General features: G+C 47.0%; 1 protein-coding gene across 2 annotated transcripts in view; it reads left to right on the plus strand.

Moving 5' to 3' along the window:
* COG7 (component of oligomeric golgi complex 7) overlaps nucleotides 1–21,872 on the plus strand; it is a 78,331-nt gene extending 56,459 nt beyond the window's left edge. Inside the window, exons 12-17 of one of the 2 annotated variants that reach the window (XM_038540032.1) lie at nucleotides 1,299–1,485; nucleotides 2,995–3,135; nucleotides 8,685–8,768; nucleotides 12,882–12,996; nucleotides 18,578–18,721; nucleotides 21,459–21,872. In XM_038540032.1, the coding sequence (XP_038395960.1) occupies nucleotides 1,299–1,485; nucleotides 2,995–3,135; nucleotides 8,685–8,768; nucleotides 12,882–12,996; nucleotides 18,578–18,721; nucleotides 21,459–21,625 (838 nt within the window). In that variant the 3' untranslated portion in view covers nucleotides 21,626–21,872. The remainder of the gene's footprint in view (nucleotides 1–1,298; nucleotides 1,486–2,994; nucleotides 3,136–8,684; nucleotides 8,769–12,881; nucleotides 12,997–18,577; nucleotides 18,722–21,458) is intronic. The other variant, XM_038540033.1, reaches the window with a different exon arrangement.
* The last annotated feature ends 651 nt before the right edge of the window (nucleotides 21,873–22,523 follow it).

A 22,523-nucleotide genomic window follows, 5' to 3' on the forward strand; every position in this document is an offset into this window, starting at 1 on the left:
TGAAAGTAAGGGTGTCAGGAACAGGCCACAGTTTGGCAGACAAAAGACATAGCCGAAGTCACCTGGAGGCTTAAGCGACAGGGAAGAGCGTAACTTGCTTAGTGGCAGAGGCAGGTGGCTGCTTGTGTCAGCAGTGGTTCCTGGGGAAGGCCCTGTCCCCACGGTTTACAGGTAACATACATTCCTTGATAGGCTCACTAGACTTTTTTTTGTTTTGAAAGAGTGAGTTCAGCCTAAAAGCTGCCAAGTCCAAGGCAATTCTTTTTCTTTCTTTATTTTATTTTATTTTTTAAAGATTTTATTTATTTATTCATGAGAGACAGAGAGGCAGAGACACAGGCAGAGGGAGAAGCAGGCTCTATGTAGGGAGCCTGATGTGGGGCTCGATCCCAGGACTCCAGGGTCATACTGTGAGCCGAAGGCAGTTGCTTAACTGCTGAGGCACACAGGCGTCCCAAAGCAATTATTTTTCATGAGAAATTCTGGTAAAGGAGGGGCCAAGGAGTCAGCCACTCTTGGGATAGAATATGATGTCTGTCCTCCTGGTTGCATATGTTCATACAGTTCTGTGCACAGTCAAATGTGTACTCTGGGTGGTCCAGCTGGGCTCAGGGAAAACAGCAGAGGATTTGCAGCATCCATCAGGGAAGGATAGAGATTCAACCCCTTAGAGATCAGTCTTCATCTAGAACCTTCTCTAGGCGTTTTTCCTCCTCAGAGAAATTGGAAAGTGCCTGCTTCTCTCAGTAGCTCTCTCTGTGGCACCTCAACCACAAAAGTAGCCTTTCTCGGGTGAGTGAACACAAATACCACAGCGGCCCAGTTGTGTGACAGGGAGTCTCGTGGCTAGAGGCTGTGCTTCCAGGCTGCCATGGCTCTCCCAGGGCTGGCTGTCCCACCGCCACATCTAGCACCACTGGGGCTGAGGGGCTGGGGGCCCCCCATGGCTCTGTTCCCAATAGTGATGCGCACAGAGCGAGAAAGGACTACAGAGAAAAGACACAGTATCCCAGACAGGAGCAAACTGACAGCTGCCCTGTGTAGGCTGTGTGTCTTATCAGGAAGGGGGCCTATTCTGGTGGACCTGGAGTTAAATAGGAATTAAAACCACCTGGCATCTGTTGTCCGCCTGAGGTCCAAGCCCAGTGATGAAGGGTGTCTTCCTTTCCCTATAAATGGACTCAAAGTAATCTGCCTCATAAGGGTATCCTGGGATTTGGTAAGGAGCAAACAGAATGCTCCCAGAGGAAAGTTCTGTGCAAACAGCTCAGGGCATAATGCTCGCTTTCATTTTTCAGGATTTTGTCCACAGCTGGCAAATATCTCTCTGACTCCTACAGTCCTCGAAGCCTGGCTGGTTTTCAGGACAGTATCTTGACAGACAAGAAGAGCTCTGCCAAGAACCCATGGCAAGAATATAATTATCTCCAGAAAGATAACCCGGCCGAATATGCCAGTTTAATGGAAATACTTTACACCCTTAAGGTATGAGAGCAGACTGGTAACATTCTTGCAAATGGAAGCTTCTTGCTTGTCACCCTTTCCCTGATCCAGGCTTTTTGGTTCAGTGTATGGGCCACAGTGTGCCCCACTGCCACTTCTCTGATTTACCTTGCATTTTAAGGAATTAGTAAACTACCCTGGATTGGAACAAATGGAAATAAAGGTGTAGGAGTTGGGACAGTGGAGCTTTGTTAATGGTGAAAGGCAAATTGGATGAGAGGCCAGACGGGCTTGTTGTACTTCCCTCCAGAGTTAGACTTGCCCGGAGGACCTCTGGCCCCACTGCAGGGATAGGCCCCTGTTACTAACTGGCAGAGAGGGGACCAGAATGTGTACTGCCTGCTGGTGGACAGAACCCACAGAGGAGGCCCCCCACCTTGCCACGGGGGAAGTGGATTCCCCCCCTGACAGCAGGAGGACCTGAGGATAAGCATTCCCTTCTGGCTGCCCCTTTAGCATAAGCTCTTAGTGTACCTACCACTGTGCTGCCCTTTGAGCTTTGGGCCCCTTGGGATCCAGGGGACAGAAGAGCCTCCCAACAAATGGAACGAGCCACCAAGCAACCTGTGAATGGCCCCAGGATCCTAAGAGTGCTGTAGCATCCTTTCTAGAACCATCCCTCTGCCCCTGGTCAGGTTTGAATGTTGCCGTCTTGGTGATAGGCAGAGGAGACTTTACTGTTCCTATGGCACCAAATGCAGTGTCAGGGTGTCCTGATGGGCCTCAAGCTTCGGGGATGACTTCAAGGTAAACCTCTGGATGTGTCTGAGGCTCCATCATTGCCCTCACACGGCCCACCTGCTGGCTGCGCTGGAGCTTGACAAATAATTCTTAAAACAGTTGTGCAGGTTCATTCATCCATGCTTCTGTGATTAGGTTAAAGCAACTCTTGTTTATCTTTATTGCTGATCTGATTTAGTTTGTTATTGTAATCAGTCCATTTATAATAGCAAAACTAAGGTTACATTTTCCATCTCTGTGCTTTCTCAGGCTGTTTGGAATTCCTTGAGACTCGTTTAGGTTTTCGCACTCTTCTGTACAGCCAGGTGTAACTGACTTGACCTCTCTGGGAATCAGACTCCTGTCCCTCACTCTTGTTCTTACCTGGCACTTGAGATCATTTTCTCCCCCTTCCTCTATCCCTGAAGGACAGTCCCCACTTAATTGTTGCTAAACCACCAGCCCAGGAGCTTGCATCAGAATCAGTTAATAGATGCATCAGAATTGCCTGGAAAAGGAGTTAAAGACATGGCTTCCTGGGCTCCAGACCCCCTGCTGGTCTCTGATTCAGCAGCTCCGAGGTGGAGCCTGTGCACCTGTAATCCAGCATGTTCTGCAGGGGGTACCAGAGCATAGCCCTGCTTGGGAGACACTATCATACGGACCCACCCCCTCACTGTCTTCCTTTCAGCAGCTTTTGAAAATATTGAACTAGCTAATAACCTTGGGTAGAGCCGGGCCCTAACGGCCTTTTGTATTTTTTCATCTTAGGAAAAAGGGTCTAGTAACCACAACCTGCTGTCTGCGTCTCGCATAGCGCTGACTCGGCTTAACCAGCAGGCCCACCAGCTGGCTTTCGATTCCGTTTTCCTGCGCATCAAACAGCAGCTGCTTCTCGTTTCCAAGATGGACGTGAGTTTCCCATTGACCATAGATCTCCCTCTGGGTGCTGCCTCCTTCTTGAGCACTTTTGAGCATGGGTACCCGCCACCCTGACCCCCCAGGAGCTTTAAGAGGAACAGCTCTAACTCTCCAGGCTGGAAGTCCCACCATACAGTTCCCTTGCAACTTACTGCTTAGCAAGAATTTCTTATCTTAATTGGAGTCACCGTGATGCTTTACTTTCATCCTACTTCTTGGGATTATTATTATTGCTTGATTAACTTTCACCACTTGGAGCAGCTGTGCCTTCTCAGGGAGAAGTGAGGGAGATTATGTGCCACCGGATAGGTTGGGGCGGGTTGGGGCATTCTTTCCATGAGCATTGGTTTTGGAATTGGAACTTCACCAGGGAGAGTAGCTTACCAGATCTGATTTGGTGATTTTGATGGGGGTTTGAGGGGTTCTGCTGTGTTCTGTCCTTGATGCCTTTACTCTGGCTATTCCTGGGGTGCCACCCTTCCCTCACCTTGCACCCTTTGCTGCTTGTCCTGACTCCTTTCAAGGGATTACCCATCAGTCACTTCTCTGCTGGCTCTGACTTCCACAGGTCTGGTCTCCTCACCACCATTTAGATTTCTGGGGCAAAATTTTGAGAAAGACCCAGTTATGGGCCTTTAATAGCCAGGAGATCCTTTTCGGAAGCACCAAGAGCTCGTGGAGCATGATTACATGTTGTTTGCCTCCTGTTGTCCTCTAGAAAGCATATGAGACCAGGGCTCGAGGGCCACTTACTCCTTCACTGTATGACCTGAGACCTCAGAGTCTGCAGATCTCTCTGGATCTCAGAAGCCCCATCCATGAAACAATGGGTTGGACTAATGATTTCAGAGTTCCTTCTACCCCCCAAATTCCGGGATTTTCATTCATTATAATTTTCCTGCAGAATGCCATGGGGCTACTGCAGTCAGATTCTGCATTTCTGTTGTAGAGGTGGTGGTGGTGGTGGGGGAGCTAGAGGAGAGCCACTTCTGTCACAGCGCAGCAGAAGGGATGTCCCTGACATGGTCCCATCGCATCACGCGGCTTCCCATGAAGGCCTCATCTCATTAGATGGGGACACACTGATTCTGACCATGCAGATGTGAAGATTACATGACATTTCATAGATGATAGAACTTAGCCTTGCAGCAGCCACGGAGCAGATGCTTTATAAGGGCTGGCTTTCTTCTCTGTGAGTCTCATTTTTTAAGAGGAATGACAGTTTTTTAAAATAAAAATTGCACATATTCGTTTTCAGAAATTCAGGCAGTCCGGGATATTACAGTGAAAAAAGCAATAGATCTTTTCAGAATCCCACAATATAGAAATCTGTGCGAACATGTGGTGCTCACCCCCCAGACACCTCTTCCTGCCCTGTGCCAGAGGTTGGAGGGGCACCAGGGGATAGATCCATAGAAGAAGTGGAACTGTCCTATACATGCTGGTTTTTTTTTTTTTTAAAAAACAAAACAAAATGTATACAATATAACATTTATTTGAACTTGACTAGAAAAGGAAGAGAAAGGAAGTGAAACCAAAGGGATGGTGGAACCTGGGATAATAGGTTCTTCCCTACAAAAGAGCAGCACCCAGAAGATCTCTCCGAAGTTGCACAAGAAGGATTATGAAAACCATTAAGAGCCTGGGGTCATTGTTTTTGGTTGGTCACACTTCCATTTTACATAGCTGCTGGTACTGATTGAGCAGCTTTGAAAGATGTGAGGGGATTAGCATTCTTTATATTTCCTGTCCCCATTCCCCCACCTCTAGAACTGGTTGCTTTTATTATTTTTCTTCTCTTAGAGCTTAAAAAAATTTTTTTTTGAACTCCATCCAGCAATTTTATTGCCAGTAGTAATATCAGTGTAGCTGTTTTCAAAATATTTCATGTGTATTATAGGATAACACAAGTGATTTGTGGGAATGTTTATAATCAGGATCTTTTTTTTAACCTCTTTTTTTTTTTTTTTTTTTTTTTTTTTTTTTTTAACCTCTTTTTTTTATTCCAGTATAATTCACATACACTGTGAGTGTCAGGTGTACAATATAGTATGCTTGTCATGACAAGTGTACTCCTGATCCCCTTCACTGGTTTCCTACATCCCCTCCCTCCCCCCCCCCTGCAAATCCTAACATCTTGACCTTCTGTTCTGGAAGCTCAGTTCTTACCACTGCTCTTCCAGCCCCACTTCTGCGTTTCAGAGCTCACTGATTGGTTGGACTCTTGTTGCTAGAATCCCTAGACCTCCCCAGGCCTCGCCGAGGACACCGAGGGGGGGCCCTGGGAATGGAGGCGGGCAGCTCAGAGATTAGGAGGAGCTCTCCCAGAGTTGCCAGCAGGAAAGCACACAACACAAAGGCAAGCACTTTAGCCTTACGGATTTGAAAAATTAAACCCTGGTCATTCAGTGTTTGCTTTTAATGTTTGCCAGTGAATTGTATTCCCCTTTCACATTTCAAGAATATCAACCAACACTATATTCCATTTCAAAATTGACTGTTGACGTTTGCCCACATTATCTGGTGACAGATGGGATAGAAAAGCCCATATGAAGGAAATTTTAAATACATTTTAAACAATTAAAACATAACCTGCAACATTTCCCTGTTACCCTGCTTGCTAATAAGCATCTCCCTAGTTTGTCCCACCATCCACCGTCCCTTGTTCCAAACTGTGTTCCACTGTGGCCGTTCTCCCCCTCTGCCCTCTGCTTGACCACTCTCCTCCTGCTCCCCATGGAGCCTTCCCAGGGCCTCTAGCCCCGCAGTGCTCATTCCCTGTATGTGCTGGGGGACACTGATCTTTCCCTGCCGCTCAGCCCTTCAGTGTTACTCCCATTCTTCTGGGCATCGTCCCTCTCCCACCAGTCTGCCTCCTTGGCCTGCGAGTCTCTGTCCTGTCACCACAGCTCTCTTTGGCAATGATCACTATTGCATTGTTCCTTCTTCTTAAAGAGGTCTCCCATCCATTTCCATGGCCCTGTTCTCGTTGAGGCGTCTCCTCCTCTCCCAGCTGTTCCTGGAACTTTTTATTTGTTTCCTCTCCCTCAATCCTCCCAAGTTGCTTCATTAATCTTTATAAAGCACCACTCTGATTTTGTCCCCCCCCTCCCCCCATGTAGGACCTTGCCTGGCTCCTCAGGTCCAGTATAATAGTCTATCTTTAAAAACTTTATTAGGGAAGTTTCTGTACATATGCAGGAGTAGAGAGAAGAGTATGATGAACCCCATGTTCTCATCACTTCTCTTCAACATGATCAACTCCTGGCCATCTGTCTTGTATATATCCCATCTCTAAAGTATAACAACTCTAAAAATAATCATAGTACCCAAATCACCCATGAGTTAGAAATGATTCCTTAATATCATTAATCAGTGTTCAAATTTCCAGTTGTCATAAAAGTCATAATTTCACTGTTGCAGTCAAGATTCAGGTTCATTCTGCATGCTAGGATTGGTCAATGTGTCTTTTTATGAGCCACAGGTCACCGTTCTATCCCCTTCCCTCCATTTCCCTCTCTTCTTCTCTCTTCCCCTTCTCTCACTCTCTTACGATTTATTTGTTGAAAATAAAGCCCTTTCTTAGCCCACTGTTGAGAGATATGCATTCCCCTTCTGGTCTTCCCTCTCTGCACCTCAGGCATCCTGCAGCCCACTCCTGTAATCACCCTGAGCCCTCCCTCCTCTGAACTCTTATGGTATCAAACTCTGCCTTTGTCTCAATCTCCCAAGTAGTAGCCTGTGCACAGTGCATGGTGGGGAGGGACCCGTGTTGGGGTATATAGCAGGGGAGTGTGTCAGGGGATCTTGGTTTGCCTTGCTCTGGAGAGCAAGGATTGAGTCTTACATTTCTTTTCTTTTTTTCTTTTTAAAGAATTTATTTATTTATTCATGAGAGACATGGAGAGACAGAGGCAGAGACACAGGCAGAGGGAGAAGCAGGCTCCAATGCAGGGAGCCTGATGTGGGACTCGATCCCTGGACTCCAGGATGACGACTTGGGCTGAAGGCAGGCGCTCAACTGCTAAGCCACTCAAGTGTCCCAAGTCTTATATTTCTTTGTCTCCTCTCTACCAAGCGGGACACGAGGCTCTGTACATCATGGGCACACAGTACATGTGGGTGATCACAGTGTTTCTTCTCCATGGGGTGGGAGGTAACTGAAGAAAATTAGGCTATTTTGAAGCAGAGGAGGATTCTCAAGCAAGAACAGGAGTTTAGAAAACCAAAGGTGGAGGTGGGGAAGAAAAGAACTTGTCTCAAGCAAAGAATATTAGAATTGAGCCGGTGCTGGGGAAGATGGGGAGGGCAGCTGAGGCTTAGGCTGGGCCGGGAGCCCAGAGGTGGACGTGGTCATTACATTCCCGGAACGTTGCTTAAAGGATCAAGCAACCAGATGGCATCAGGTGGCTGCAGAGAACAGCTACAACGTGACCTGGGAGTCACTCCAGGAGTACAGCCAGAAAGAGCCTTGTTTTCCAGGCTGGCTCTAGGGTGACTCAAGTTGGAATTAAGAAACTAGATTCGTGCATGAAGGTGTGCCAAGCTGAACTCCGTAACCATGCACGTGCTGGTAATTTGCCTGACTCTTGAGAGACTGCTGGGAAAGCTCACACAGTGATACCATAGACATTCCCATTTTATTTTTTTAATTTTATTTTTAATTTTTTAAAGATTATACTTATGCATTTGAGACAGAGATACAGAGAGAGAGAACACAAGCAGGGAGATAGGCAGGGGGAGAAGCAGACTCCTCACTGAGCTGGGAGCCTGATGTGGGACTCGATCCCAGGACCCTGAGATCATGACCCAAGCTGAAGTCAGATGCTTAACCATTTGAGCCACCCAGGTGCACCGACGTTCTCATTTTAAATGTCAGAAGGAAGAGCATCTCCCCAGACAGAGGGATCACAGGGGACAGAGGGTCACTGGTGAGGTCTGGAGGTTCCTTCCCTTCCCTTTCCCTATGAGCTCTGAATCAGTTGAGAAATAGGTGCAGAAATCAGAAAGAAATAAAAGCAGTAAATAGTATGAGTGAATATGGTTTGGATATTCCTGCAGCCAGAAAGGGCTGCCCAGGCCTCCCTCCCAACGTAGGTATTTACATGGGGCCTCTGGAGGATTCGGGGCGGTCCTAGTCTCTAGAGTGCTGAAGACCCAGGAGTTAGGCTAGCTGTGCCCAGCAGCTCTTAAGCCCGTGTGCCCTCCAGACTGAAGAAACTCAGACCATGGAACATCCTCTTCACAGACCGAGTGGGAACAACAATTCTCAGCAAATAGTTCTATTAAGAAGGCAGGAGCTCCTGTTTAATGTATCTGCAGAAATCCAGAGAGAGAAAGAACTATTTTCTATGTGGCAGGCTTCAGGGTGATGACTTGAGAAATACCTCGTCTGTTGAATAGTGACGATTCCCAAGGCTGTCTCCAACCAAAGACACCTGTAGGAATGCTACATTCTCTGAGTATTTTCCTGTGTGTGGCACTTTCCGGGGCCCCCTGGCTTCTGTGACCTTGATTGCTTTCTCTCCTTTCTGCCCTAGAGCTGGAACACAGCAGGCATTGGCGATACCCTGACCGACGACCTGCCTACCTTCAGTCTCACTCCCCTGGAGTACATCAGCAATGTAAGGGCTTCTGGGGGCTTTTCTCTGGGGTGGTTGTAGCAGTGTCCACCGTGCCTTGCCTTTTGATTCTGGCCCTTCTGGGAAAGTAGTCATTACCACGTTTGTGCTGTCTGAACCTTTGCTTTTGGGTAGCTGTCTTCTGTTACCAGGGCTTTAAGCAAAGGCAGCTGATGCCCTTATTAAATCAACTGACAACACAAACTAATTTTAAAACCTTAACACATTCATACCCCTCCCCCATCTCTCCGGATGGGAGGTGTGACCCCCACCTAAGAGCATCACAGCCTGAGTGCACATAGGAAATTCCGATTTGGAAGGACAGGAAGCAGGGGGCCAAATTCTTCTTAATGACTTTTCAGAGGAACACTGTAGATGTAGTTCTGAATTCAAATTCAGCCAATGTTTTAGTAACACCTACCCTGCCTGCCCCAGGCCCTGTGTGATGTTTTCATGTGTAATTTCACAGCAGGAAAGAAATCCCTTAAGGACTGTAGTTACAGAGTCTCCATATTAAAGAACAGAATTAACCCTGCTGGGGAACAGAGAACTTGGAGTCTTTTTTGCCTTCTCCATTCACCCCTGGGAGTGGACAGTTCCCCAGACGCCCGCATGTGGCCTTTCTTTTCACTCCTGCCTGCAGTCTAGCTCCTTTGCCCTTAGATGTCAGTGTGCATGACAGGCACCAGGAAGGAGTAATGTACTCCAAACAGGTACCTCACACTGCGGGAGATTTCTGGCATTCTCTAGGGTGATTCTGAGATAAGCAATTTTTGCCTAAGGCTGTCACTTTAGAACCCACTGCTTTGTAAGTTATGAGTCTATTGTAAGAGATACAAAGGAATTTTAAAAGTAACTAGTGTACAGCTAGAAGTGTCCAGTGATCCCACTGGCGGCAGCAAGGAGGATGGCATTGTTCTCTCTGTTCGTTGGGAGCAGTGTCAAGTTCAAAATGGCAATCACGGGATCCCTGGGTGGCGCAGCGGTTTGGCGCCTGCCTTTGGCCCAGGGCGCGATCCTGGAGACCCGGGATCGAATCCCACATCGGGCTCTCGGTGCATGGAGTCTGCTTCTCCCTCTGCCTATGTCTCTGCCTTTCTCTCTCTGTGACTATCATAAATAAATAAAAAAAAAATTAAAAAAAAAAAAAAAAAAAAAAAACCAAAATGGCAATCACTTTCCTTCTGTTTTCCAAGGCAGTACCTGAGAACCTGTACTTATGAAGCTATTAAGATGTAGGTTGGGGATCCCTGGGTGGCGCAGCGGTTTGGCGCCTGCCTTTGGCCCGGAGCACGGTCCTGGAGACCCGGGATCGAATCCCACGTCGGGCTCCCGGTGCATGGAGCCGGCTTCTCCCTCTGCCTGTGTCTCTGCCTCTCTCTCTCTCTCTCTCTCTCTCATTCTCTCTCTGTGACTATCATAAATAAATAAAAAATTTAAAAAAAATTAAAAAAAAAAGATGTAGGTTGGTTCTTACAACCAATGGGAATAATCTTATTTTTAGAACTGAAACATTGTAGTATAATCTAAATTGATTCAGGAAACGATGTTGCTGAAGGGACCTGAGAGGTTATTGAATGATTTCACAGTTGAGGTAATTGAGATGTGGAAGAGTAGGGGAGGCCCAGATTTGTTTCCAGGCCCTTTCCCACCTACCATGGCACCCCCCACCCCCAACCAGTTAGGGATTGTGCCTGGGGGCTGATGACCTGAACTCAGGAAATGAGCACTTATCAGACACACACTGTGTGTAAGGACAGTGTGAGGCTTTTATCAGTGTCGTGAGATAGTGCGTGGCCTAGACAGAATTTTATCTTGATAGCAACAACGTGAGCTGGTTGGTGGTAGCATTTCACAGGCAAGCAGCAAGGCTGTGGGGGGTGGTAGAGGGACCATTTATCCCGCAACCGCTCTGTTAGGACACCAGGTCCTTTATGCGTGTATCATATGACATTAATTTCATCCTTGGCACAGCCCTTTAAAGTGAGTATGAGGTCGGTCATCCTTCTGTCAGAGATGGTGACACCAGGAAGATCCCACAGTGGTAGAGCCGGAACTCAAACCCAAGTCCATCTGACCACAAAGCTCTTCATTTTTCCTGTGTCACTGAGCTTACCCAAACAGGATATCAAGGAGTATCTATTGAATATGTGGGAATAGTAGACAAATAGCCTCAGGCGCGATGGTAAGCATCCCTTTCCACATCCATTTCCAAAAGATGAACATAGAACTCCCGAGAAAGACCAGCGGTCATGGAATCTGTCTAGGAACCACAGCAGTCTCCACAGGCTCCACCAACTAGCTGAAGTCCAAGATATCAGATGATTGAAATTTTGCACTTAAATGACCCTGCACCTCTTTGGTGAATGCCCTCTCCCACACAGAGCCTCGTGGGCATTTTATAGAAGGGCGAAATAGGAGAAAATGCTTTGGAAAAAAAAAAGAAAGAAAACTGAAAAAACAACATAGTTGCAAGGTATAATGATCCTGACGCTTCATTTCAGGCAAAACTGGGTGAGTGGATTTAGCTAGAATGTTATGACTACAGTCATGAAAGTTGTACCAAATAGGAGTATACCTGGGGTCCTTGCACAGAGTAGGTATTCAGGAAGTACCTGCCATGTGGAATTAGAAGGGAGAGATCCCAAGCCCAGAAGCCAGCTCCTTCTCTTTCTCTGGTCTTTTGGAAAAATGATGCATTTGTTGCCATTTTTAAGCTGAATTGTACAGTGGCGTTTGTTACTAGTGAGGAAAGCAGCCCATGTGCCTAATTTGAGTAAGAGATTATACCAAGTTAAATGCAAAGAAAAGAATGCTGATTTCATTTATTTTACTATCTGTGTACCTCCTTAAAGGGAGAGCAAACTAACCGTTTTGTTAGCATGATGGATCAGAGGATGTTGAGACTTACTACAACCAGCCCACATCCAATGTTTGGAAATGTTTGGAATCTCCTTCTGTGCTGGGAGATTTGGGGAGTCTGCCACCATGTAGGTGTGTATGAGGCCAGGAGGGGAAGATCTTACTTGGATAATCTTTGGACTTTCAGTTTGCAGAATCAGTATCAACTCTAAGTTCAAACATATGGAACAAATATAGAACCAAAAAAAAGCAGCAATAGGCTCAAAGACCTTTTTAAAAAACAAAACCAAAAACTAAAGCAGTATGTTGTTGTAACCTGAAAATCAATTTTATTTTGAAACAAAAATGTACACTTAAAATGCAAAAGTTATGAATTTTAATAGAAACTGGCATCTAAAGTATACCCATAATGGCCAAGTCATGTGCATCTGATAAATACGTGACAAGCATTGTATTATTTGTGGGCTCATCCCAAATGTTTTGTAATCCTGTCTTTTCCAATTCCCCATTAGCCAAGAAGGTGTTGTCGATCTCTATTTCTTGAGTTTGTATTATGAAAACAATACAGTTTTCCATACAAATTAATTTATAATTATTAATGGCTTTTTTTTCCCAACAAAATTCCTTCCTTCTCTTAGTTAGATCACTTCTAAAGGAGAGACCCACAGCCAAACCCAGAAGACAGGATTTGGATTCTTAGTTGGCCCTGCACTTGTCAATGTTAGCATCCTACTGGTTTTGCATCTATGAATAGTAATAATTTATATTTATTTGCGCAAGTGCTTATTGGTGTCCATTACCTCATTTGAAGTAAAGATTGCACTGAATGCATTCCAAGAATAGTGGAGCCATTAGTGTGAGGATGAATCTGTGATACACATGCAAATTGCCATTGATTTTTTGAAGGTCCCGTCATAGCAGTATTAGCACACATGGGAAAGATCAGAGTTGGGATCGTTCCAGGTCACGTGCTTTTGTTTGTCCTCTGTTTGCCTTTTTTTTTTTTTTTTTTTTTTTAAGATTTTACCTATTTATTCATGAGAGACACACAGAAAGAGGGAGAAGCAGACTCAGTGCAGGGAGCCTGATGTGGGACTCGATCCTAGGACTCCAGAATCACGCCCTGGGCTGAAGGCAGGTGCTAAACCACTGAGCCACCTGGGCTGCCCCTCTGTTTGTCTTCACATGAATATACTGCAGAAATAATTAGCTGTGTGTGGCAATGTGGACTGAAAGTGCTTTCCTGTGTTTCAGATTGGGCAGTATATCATGTCCCTCCCCCTGAATCTTGAGCCTTTTGTGACTCAGGAGGACTCTGCCTTGGAGCTGGCTCTGCACGCTGGGAAGCTGCCCTTTCCTCCTGAGCAAGGTGAGAGAGGCTTGCCTGAAAGCCAGGAGGGGTTTAGCTGGAGCTCCCTGATCCTCAGCACACACGCTTCTCTCCAGACTCCCACTGAGGGAATCGTTGAACATCTAAAATAGGGACAGGAAAGATGGGGTCCACCTTTTATACCCCCTGAGGAACTTTTGCAGGACAGAGCAGATTAGAGAGAGGGCCTCTGGACCCTCTCACTGTATGCGGAGCATCCCTGGGGAGGAACTCAGCTGGGGAGGCAGTGGCAGAAGGGCCCAGGGTTACACAAGCTCTGGGGGCAAGAATCCCACCAGGCCAGTGCGAGCTCCCTCTGTGGACCACGTGCCAAGTAACGCAGCATCCAAAAGAAGAGTTTTGCTTGTTAGGACAAACATAAGCTCATCACCATGGAGGTGACGTTTCCTATCCAGATGCCTCTGGCCACAGCTTGTTCTCAGCTCCCTAATGCTTCTCAGTCTCTAAACTGACAGGGTGAAGATATAACAGATTAAAACTTTTCCTTTTTCTCATTATCTGGGCCCAGGTTTGAATAGGGACCACATACTTTCTGATCCAAAGTCATCTTATTCCTAATATGGGATATTCTAGGCCTTCCTTCTTAAGGCTGAGCAAACAGAAGAATCACATGGTATATAAAAGATTTCAGCAGCTTACTAAAAGGTGCCACACTGAAAATAAAATCACATTGGCTAAAAATAAAGGGATGTGAAAAGGCATCCCATGTAAATCCAAAAAAAGAAAGCAAGGTGATGAAGTTGAATAGGTGATGAAGTTGAATCAGAGCAAAAGATAAAAAGCCAGGCCAAAGTGACCCGTTATGTTGATAAAAGGCAGGTTCCGCAGCAAGCTTCTGACAGATATACTTACATGTCAGATAACACAGCATAGCTTCTGAACAAGAAGCTGCCAGACATAGACTGAGAATTCTCTTGCCAGATAATTGTGCAAGTAAAATAATCATGAGTATAACTCTATGAATGTCCATCCCAGCATTGTTTATAAAAGCAAAACATTGAAAAGAAAAATAAATCTGAAATTGTAGAGATTGGTTAAAAATTTTTGATATCCATATAGTGAAATGGATAAAAGAATATTATAAAATTGTAAAAGAATATTGTAAAATTTATTTAATGACTTATACAGAGAATCTCTTCTGTATGTGCCCCCACATATAAGGATATTCACGGTGACTTGCAAATAGCCCCAATCTAGCAGCAACTCAAGCGTCTGTCCACAGTAAAATGGATATGTGCTTTATGATGCACTCAATGAAATGCAGCATTAAGACTGAATGAGGTGCGGTGACACATGAATGATTCTCACCCTTTCATTATTGAACAAAGAAATAAGAAAGAATACTTATAGCCAAGCCAGAGGACAAGGTGGGTGATGCAGACATGGCGAGAAGCTTCAGAGCAGGGCAAGAGAGGGCTCCCCGGGACCAGGCTGGTGGCTGCCTGCTGCATATGCATGGGGGGCAGGTGGCAGGCAGCCTCGGGGTTCTTGACCAGGGAGGTGGGTATATGCCACTGACTTTCTAGTTCTCCAAAACATAGCATGTTGTATGCATTCTACCAGATGTGTGATAGCTCGCACTATTTAAACAAAGAAAACCAAAGATTGGACCTGGGGATGGGAGAATAAATTGTTAAAGACAGTGTGTGCATCAGTCTGTATCAATATCAAGAGTCAAAGTAAACCCAACATCTTGACTCAGCAGTCCCTCTTCCAGATGTCCATTCTAGAGAAATCCATGTTTATGTGCCCATGGAGGTTATTATTGCAGAACTGTTTGTGACAGCAAAAGATTGGAAACAACTCAAATATCTGCTTCTCAGGAAGTAGTTAAGTATATTGTGACATATACATGACATACGTATTTTCTTTAAAATCTTCTCTATAAGAAGAGAGGTAGACCTATCTGTACTTAGAGATGACATCTTCAAAAAAAATATTGCTCTCTTACTAAGACAAGAAAGATCTTTCATTGTTAAGACAAAAAAGGCAAGACACAAAGTAACATATACAACATGGCTTCTGTTTTGTAAAAACCCAACCCTGTGTATTTCTACATGTACATATGTCTGTAAAAGCATAGAAAACAGGTTTGGAAGGATGTATCTGAAGCTGGTCACAGTGGCTCTGTCTGGGCAGGGCGTGGGAGGTACAGTGGGAACGATGTTTACTTTTTATTCACTATAGTTCTGTATCGTCTGAAAAATTTTTATAAGACTCTATATTGTGTGTAAAAAGTATATGTATCCTGAAATGTTGACAGTAGTTATCATAAAAAATCTTCCATCTATTTGCTAATATACTTTCTAAATTCTAAAAAAAAGTTTCTTTTTTTTCATAGACATTTCCTGCATGTACATATGCATGCGCGCGCGCACACACATGCACACATGGGGTGTGAGACCAGTACAATCAAGCCCCACGTACTCCTCCTTGTCTGGCATCCAGAATGGCTTCTTGTTTTATATGTTCCTCTCATATATTTTTTTTGAGAATATTTAAATCAAATCCTAGGCATCATATTATTTCACACATAAATACACCAATAGGTATCCAAGTGTCTACTCAACCAACTTGGAGCCACCCAGGCGCCCTAACGTCATGTATCTCTTATTGATGCGGATTAAATTCAAGCTCAAACTCTTTGGCAAGAAAACAGTGGTGCCGTGTCTCTATCTGTTGCATCACACCAGGAAGAGCATAAAGTCTTATTGTCCCACTGCAAATAAATACATACAGGTTTAGTTAAACTGTAATTGTTTTCAGTCATTCATTCACTTAAGAGAGTTTTATTAATTGCTTACTCTGTGCTAGGCCGTTGCTTTGGGCATTGTTAAGAGGGAAAAAACTCCAGCCATAAAGTAAAATTGTAACAGTGGTAGAAAACAACAACAAGTCCATCTGGGTCTTTTTCTTTTCTTTTCTTTTCTTTTCTTTTCTTTTCTTTTCTTTTCTTTTCTTTTCTTTTCTTTTCTTTTCTTTTTTCTTTTCTTTTCTTTTCTTTTCCTTTCTCTTTTCTTTTCCTTTCTTTTTTCTTTTCTTTTCTACCCCCTCCCTTTCAACATGATATTACAAAAAATCTCAAACATACAGAAAACTGGGAAGAATTACCCAGGAGATTTCTAGCAAGTTAACATTTGCAAGTTTTAAGAACTTTAAAGTTTAAGACAGTGAGCAGCCAGTAGGAACTTTTAGGCTTAGATAAATGAGTTTTCCTAAGCCGTGTGGTTTACAAGGGAGTTTTAAAAAATCTCTGCGTAGTTTTTTCCCAGAAGGAAATTGAATGTTGGGAACTCAGAAGTGGTATGTCCAGAGGTCACCCATAGGATGTGTGTTACAGCAGGGGCATTTGCAAGAGAACTATAATCTCTGTGCTTACCACATCCCCTCCCTCAGTGGGGATGCCGAGTTTGGGCCGCAGTGGGGCGGGCTCCCCCAGGGGCAGACTGGGCTGGGTGCTGGACTGGGCTGCTGCCTAGATGTGGTGCTGGGCCCTGCGGAGGCTCCCTTCTCTGTGGCTGGGTTTATGGGCAAAGGGGACAGCCTGGTGGGCCCAGGCACAGAGTGGCCCTGTGGAGGGTGTGGCCCAGGTAAGACATTCCCATAGTAAGACTCATGCAGTAAGCTGATGCGCTGCTGAGCCCACTTCATTGGGCTGGCCTTTTAACATCCTTCCTTCTTGAGATTTCTTTTCTGTCCTACATTTTGTATATTTTGCTCCCATCTCTTGGTTCTTGCCCTTGCCCTCTAATTATTCCTGGCCTGCTTAAGAACCCCCAGGGCCCCTGGAACCTATGAGATGAGATCCAGCTCCACCCTGGCCTGGGATTGGAGACCCTTCTGGATCCCACCCAGTTAGGGCACACAGTCCTGTCTCCTGCCCCCACATGCTCACACTCTAGCTGCTCTGAAGGATTTTTTTCTCAGTTTTTAAAAATTATAAACTTTTCCGAGTAGAAATCTACTACCCTGAGTTCCTTAGCATCTAAGGAACTACTACTGTCCAGTGCGCCTTTCTCCACAGATTTGCCTGCACACGCACTCCATAAGCAGGACCATCTCACATGTGCTGTTTACCCTGGCCATTTCTTTCAAACAGTGTTGGTGATGTCTGTCCAGAATGCTCTTTCTCCTCGCGTGTACTCGGCAAACAGTCCATTGGTGCACTCAAAGCCTGGGTGTGAACTCTCAATTCTGGGCTCTTGTCAATCTTTGGCAATGCCCTTGCTGCAGCACCAGCTTCACTGTGTGGAGGGTCTTGTTTGAGCCCTGGCCTGCGAGGTTCATCCCTTTCTGGGCCAGAGTTCTCCGGGAATGAGGTTTATCCCCCAGACCCTGCCTTGCTGCGTTTTTGGCCACGCTACTACCAGGCCAGCAGTCCGTTTCCAGGTGGAGGCCCTAGATCACACTTTCTTATCCTCATGCTCATTTATGCTCATCCTGTTTTCGTGTTTTACTTTTTTAGTTTGTGTGTGTTGTACAGATGCTGCATGTAAAACAAGGTCACAATTTTAAAAACAATAAATAATGGCATCCCACCCTTGAACTCAGTGGTATTTCCATTTTCCCGAGTGCAGATGGTATTTGACCAGATGGTAGCTTTATGTTCTGTATTATTATTAGCGGTCGTGGTATAGTAGCATTTTGCTTATCTTCTCCTAAATGTATTATTCACTGCTCGTCCCTATACTTTTTTTGTTGTTTTAATGTCCGGTGTCCCCCTCCTTGCCTAGAGTTCAGGCCTGTCTGGCCAGAGTGGCCGCTTCATCTCTGCGTCACCCCACCCCAGCCTGATGGGCTCTCCCTGCATGGGCCTGTCACATCAAAACCTTGCTGGGGACCTACAGTCATTGCCTGTTTGCCCTGACATGGGGTCCACGTGATTCTCAGGGTGCCCTCCGTGGCCCAGCCCTGTTACCCCAACGTTGCCCCCTCCTACTCTGCATACATATTCCTTCTGCCTCCCCATGAGTGATATGGCACTGAGAGTCACCGTGTGTGTGGCTTTACAAGTGTGCCACACTCTTGGCGCTTGAGGCCCAATCGAGGCCTCAAGTGATTCCCGCCACAGTCCCACAAAGTTGGGCTCTGAGAGATTGGGGAACACCCCGCTCATCAGTGCTGAATGGCCCTGGGCCAGGTCTCAGTTCTGATGTGCTGCCCGTGTGTTGACCATTGCCATCTGTCTGTCCCCTGTAGGCCACACCAGCTCACCCGCCTTCTCAGCTGGTGTGGGCTGCCTTCTCACAGGATCCCCCTCCTGCCTTTCCTCCCAGTCTGCACTGGCCTGAACTGAGTTCCCATCTTTGAGAACACAGAGATCGCTGTCCCCCACCTGACTGTCTCCTCTCCTGAATCTTCTCTGTGCTCCATCCATACCAGTTGGCCTAAAATATAATTGCTCTCTGTTCCGTGTATTGCCCACTGAGACTGTAGCTTCCTGGCATATTTGGGCATATGGCACCTGTCGTGGGCCTAGTCTCCTGGGGGTAAAAGCTGCTGGTGGTGGGTAAAAGCTCCCGAGGTTGGTTTCCTCTGGTGACCTTCTCTCCTTCTGCAGGGGACGAATTGCCCGAGTTGGACAACATGGCTGACAACTGGCTGGGCTCCATTGCTAGAGCCACAATGCAAACCTACTGTGATGTGATCCTGCAGATCCCCGAGCTGACCCCGCACTCCACCAAGCAGCTGGCCACCGACATCGGTGGGTGCCCCTGGGACAGGTTGTGGGAGGGATAGCTGTGACCCATTGCATCTGGTGGTGCCCCCCACCCTCCAGCTCTCCCCTTGACTTCACCTCTGGGTTTGGCTGTGGAATTGGTTAAAAATGCAGATTCTCTAGGCCTCACCCCAGAGATTCTGGCCTAGTAAGTCTGGGTTGAAGGATGGACATCTGTATTTTGAAAAATATCATGGGGAATTCTGATAGGCCATGGCAGCCAAGAGTCATTGAGGGGGGCTTCTGTGAGGTGAGTTGAAGTGAGGGACACAGACTCATGTTTGCTCCCTTGCCTTCTGCTGCATCTGTATCGTCACCTGAACCCAAGCTGATTAAGCTGTCACCATGCACCAGACATACCAGGCGTTGAGCCAAGCCCTTATACTCACATCTTAGGCCACCTCGAGAGCTCCCCTGTGAGGTCAGTGCACAGTTCAGGTCTCCCATCCCCCGTCATGGTAAGGACTCGGAGGCACAGGGCAGTTGGATAACTAGGCCACCTACGATACCTGCATGCCTCCCAGGGCAGAGGGGCATGTGCCTACCTGCTCCTGTTGCCACCTGTCTCCATAGGCAGTGCTCTGAGATTGTGGGTGCTGCAAGCAGGTGCAAGGGAGTCTCTCTACTTTCTTGGTATCATTCCATTGACCTTCCTGCTCCTTAGCTGAAGAAGCTCTTGGGGTGGTTCGGGGAGAGGTTGGTAGGAGCCTCAAAGATCAGCTCCCTGGGGACCCAGACAGAGCTATGACCTGGATGACCACTTTGCTACAGAACTAGAAATAAGGTACCTCTGTCTGGGTCCCAGGGCCGCTAGCGAGCCAGGCCTAGAATCCAGGTGTCCTGACTTCACTCTGCAGTCAGCTCTCAGCACATACAGAGGAACGGCCATGCTCAGGAAGGAAGGGTGAGGAGATTTGTGGGTTCATAGGTGGTGCCTGTTAATACAGGCAGGAGCATGGAGGACAGAACCACTCGACATGGGTGGGATGCGGATAGTGCCCCTCGATTTCAGCTGTCCATGTTATTTCTCCCTCTGTTCCACTGCCCTTCACATCTGTTCCCCATTCCGCACTGACCGAGCAGCCTTTATGTGCCAGCCATGGTGCTTGGAGGTTTAGACCATCTCTGGGCCTACTGAGCTGACACTGTTGGCCATGTGGTCAGGAGCCAGGAGACTAACACTGGCACATGAAGCTACCAGGTGGTTACACTAAAGAGAGAGCAGGAGGTCAGTGGCCTCCTTAAAGACAAATCCAAAACAAAACTGTGCTGGCCAAACAGAAGATGTCACGGTAGACCATGGGCTGTCACAGTGCAGCTCCTGGCTCCCGGTCGAGTGGAGCTCAGTGTCATGGATACACTTGCGCAGGCGACAGGTGCCTGGCCGCCTGCTGGCGCCTTTCCTGGGAAGCTGCTCACCCTGAGTTGGATATGAGTCAGCCCGCCCGCCAGGGCAGAGCAGGCACCTTTTGTGGAACCTGCCCTATGCTGGGCCCTCCAGAAGACCTGAGAGAAGATGTTAGCCATGCCTGGAGCTGCAGTCCAGTCCACCAGAAGAGTGTAACTTGTCAGTGGACAGAAAATGAGCAGGGGCCTGCGGGGTCTGCCATCTGCCACCCGTTAGAGCAGGACGATGGAGGAACCAGAGGACGCTGCGGAGTGCTCCCCTCAGGGCTGACTTGGACCTGCCCCGGAAGGAGGAAGTCAGGGCTGCACTCATTTATCACCTGTGACACATCAGCTGTTCCCGTGGCCTTTGGCCCATTTCATCCTCTCGTCAATGCAGCATCGGGGATGGATGCAGGGACTCAGAGAGGAAAGGCTTCACCGAGCTCACCCCCACCTTGGAAACTACTTTTCTCCCTCCCCATTCTGCCGGTGTTGCCCAGGCTTGCCTAGTGGTTAGCGTCATGGGGCTACTTTTCAGGACACAGTCCCTGAGCCCTCTCTTAGAGATTCTCACTGACATGGTCTGGGGTGGGCTCAGGAATCTGTCTCTAACTAGGACCCCAAGGGGTAAAGTGAGAAGTATGGGAACTGTACCAGGCCACTGCCTCAGACACTGTCCTTGTCTTCATAGTGGGGCTTGTGCTGGGAAGCTGTTGTCACTGCTCATATAAGCCCATGTGTCCCCGGACTCCTTCGGTTCTCCATGTGGTCAGTGGGCCCGCTAGGGAGTGTGGCCAGTAACTCAGGAGTCCCAGCATAGGTCATAGATCCAGCTGGAGCGTTGAGTGTGCAGTAGGTAGTAGGGCATGGCCATGGGGTTGGCTACTCCCTTATTCAACTAGAATTCCTGCATTTGGGCCAGGCTGACAGTAGGTTTTGTTTTTTTGGAGGGATTTTATGTATTTATTTGAAAGAGAGTATGCACGCATGTGAGCAGGGAGGAGGGGCAGAGGGAGAGGAAGAGAGAGAAAATCCCAAGCTGACTGTGCTGAGCGCAGAGCCTGATGATGCAGGGACAGATCCCACAACCCTGAGATCATGACCTGAAATCAAGAGTTGGACCCTCAACCAAGTGCCCCCAAGCTGACAGTAGGTTTAATCCTCTTGGAAAACCCCTCAGAGTAAAGACCGGGCTGCTGGGGGCAGAGCAGACACCTGGAATTGGGGGGGTTTGGGGTGGATGTCTGTATCTCCCTCATGGAGGCTATTAGGGCTCCATCTTACCTGGTACAAAACCTGTTGAGCTGTGTGTGTCTGCTCCTCCTTCCCACAGACTATCTGATCAATGTGATGGATGCCCTGGGCTTGCAGCCATCCCGCACACTCCAGAACATCGTGACGCTCTTGAAGACCAAACCTGAGGATTACAGGCAGGTCAGCAAAGGCCTGCCCCGTCGCCTTGCCACCACGGTGGCTGCCATGCGGAATGTGGATTACTGACCACCCCCTGCACCTGGTTGAGAAGAGGCCCAAAGCTGGGGTTTTGGGGTCACAGCAACTCTTCAGAATGGATTTGCTCAAAAATTCTGCCTGGTACTGGGCAGGATTTCAAAACGACTTGCTTCATTTGTATAATCCAAAAAAAAAAAAGTTGTAAATTAGAAGCATATTATTCATTAGAGTTTTCAGATGATTTTCTAAATGATCTGATCTTGAAAACAGAATTGATAAATACTGTGAAATGAAAGAAGGCTGTTTTTCTCCCTTTGCTCAGTGAATATTTGGTGCCTCCCATGTGCCATCTCTATACACGGGACACCGGCCGGGAAGGAGGGAGAGAATCCCCAGATAAACCAACAAAGAAGATGATGTCAGTTAGTGGTGCCAGGGAAAAAAAGTGCGTCCGGGTGGAGGACAGCCCCCAGATCAGAGCTGTGCATGGCAGTGAGGGACCAGTGCCTACCAGGCCCTGGGGCATGTCCAAAAGGTCAGCGGCTTGGAAGTAAGAAGTCACATCAGAGGGGAGGTGGGGGCCAGATCACAGACCGACCTGTAGGCCGAGTTGAGGACTTGGGCTTTTACTTTGTCTTGTTTTACAACTCACAGGATGATGTGGACTCTATCAGATTTTTTTTTTTTTTTTTGCCAGTAGCTTTAATTGGCCACAGGGAACAGAATAATATAATTTGAGTGACTCAAGCAAATAGGAGTTGAGTTTTTTCAAGATTGAGAAGTCCCACTGCACAGGCGTGTGCCCTGACCCAGTGGCTGTATGGGGTCAGGACCAGGACCGGCTTCCCTGTAATCCTGACCTCTTCCTTATGTGCTGGCTGCCTCCTCCCAGTGGGGCAACTCCTGCAGCTGCAGACATCACATGGCATTTAGTGGGGACAAAGGC

The sequence above is a fragment of the Canis lupus genome, chromosome 6, assembly GCF_011100685.1.
Source record: "Canis lupus familiaris isolate Mischka breed German Shepherd chromosome 6, alternate assembly UU_Cfam_GSD_1.0, whole genome shotgun sequence".
In the NCBI taxonomy this organism is placed as follows: Eukaryota; Metazoa; Chordata; class Mammalia; order Carnivora; family Canidae; genus Canis; species Canis lupus.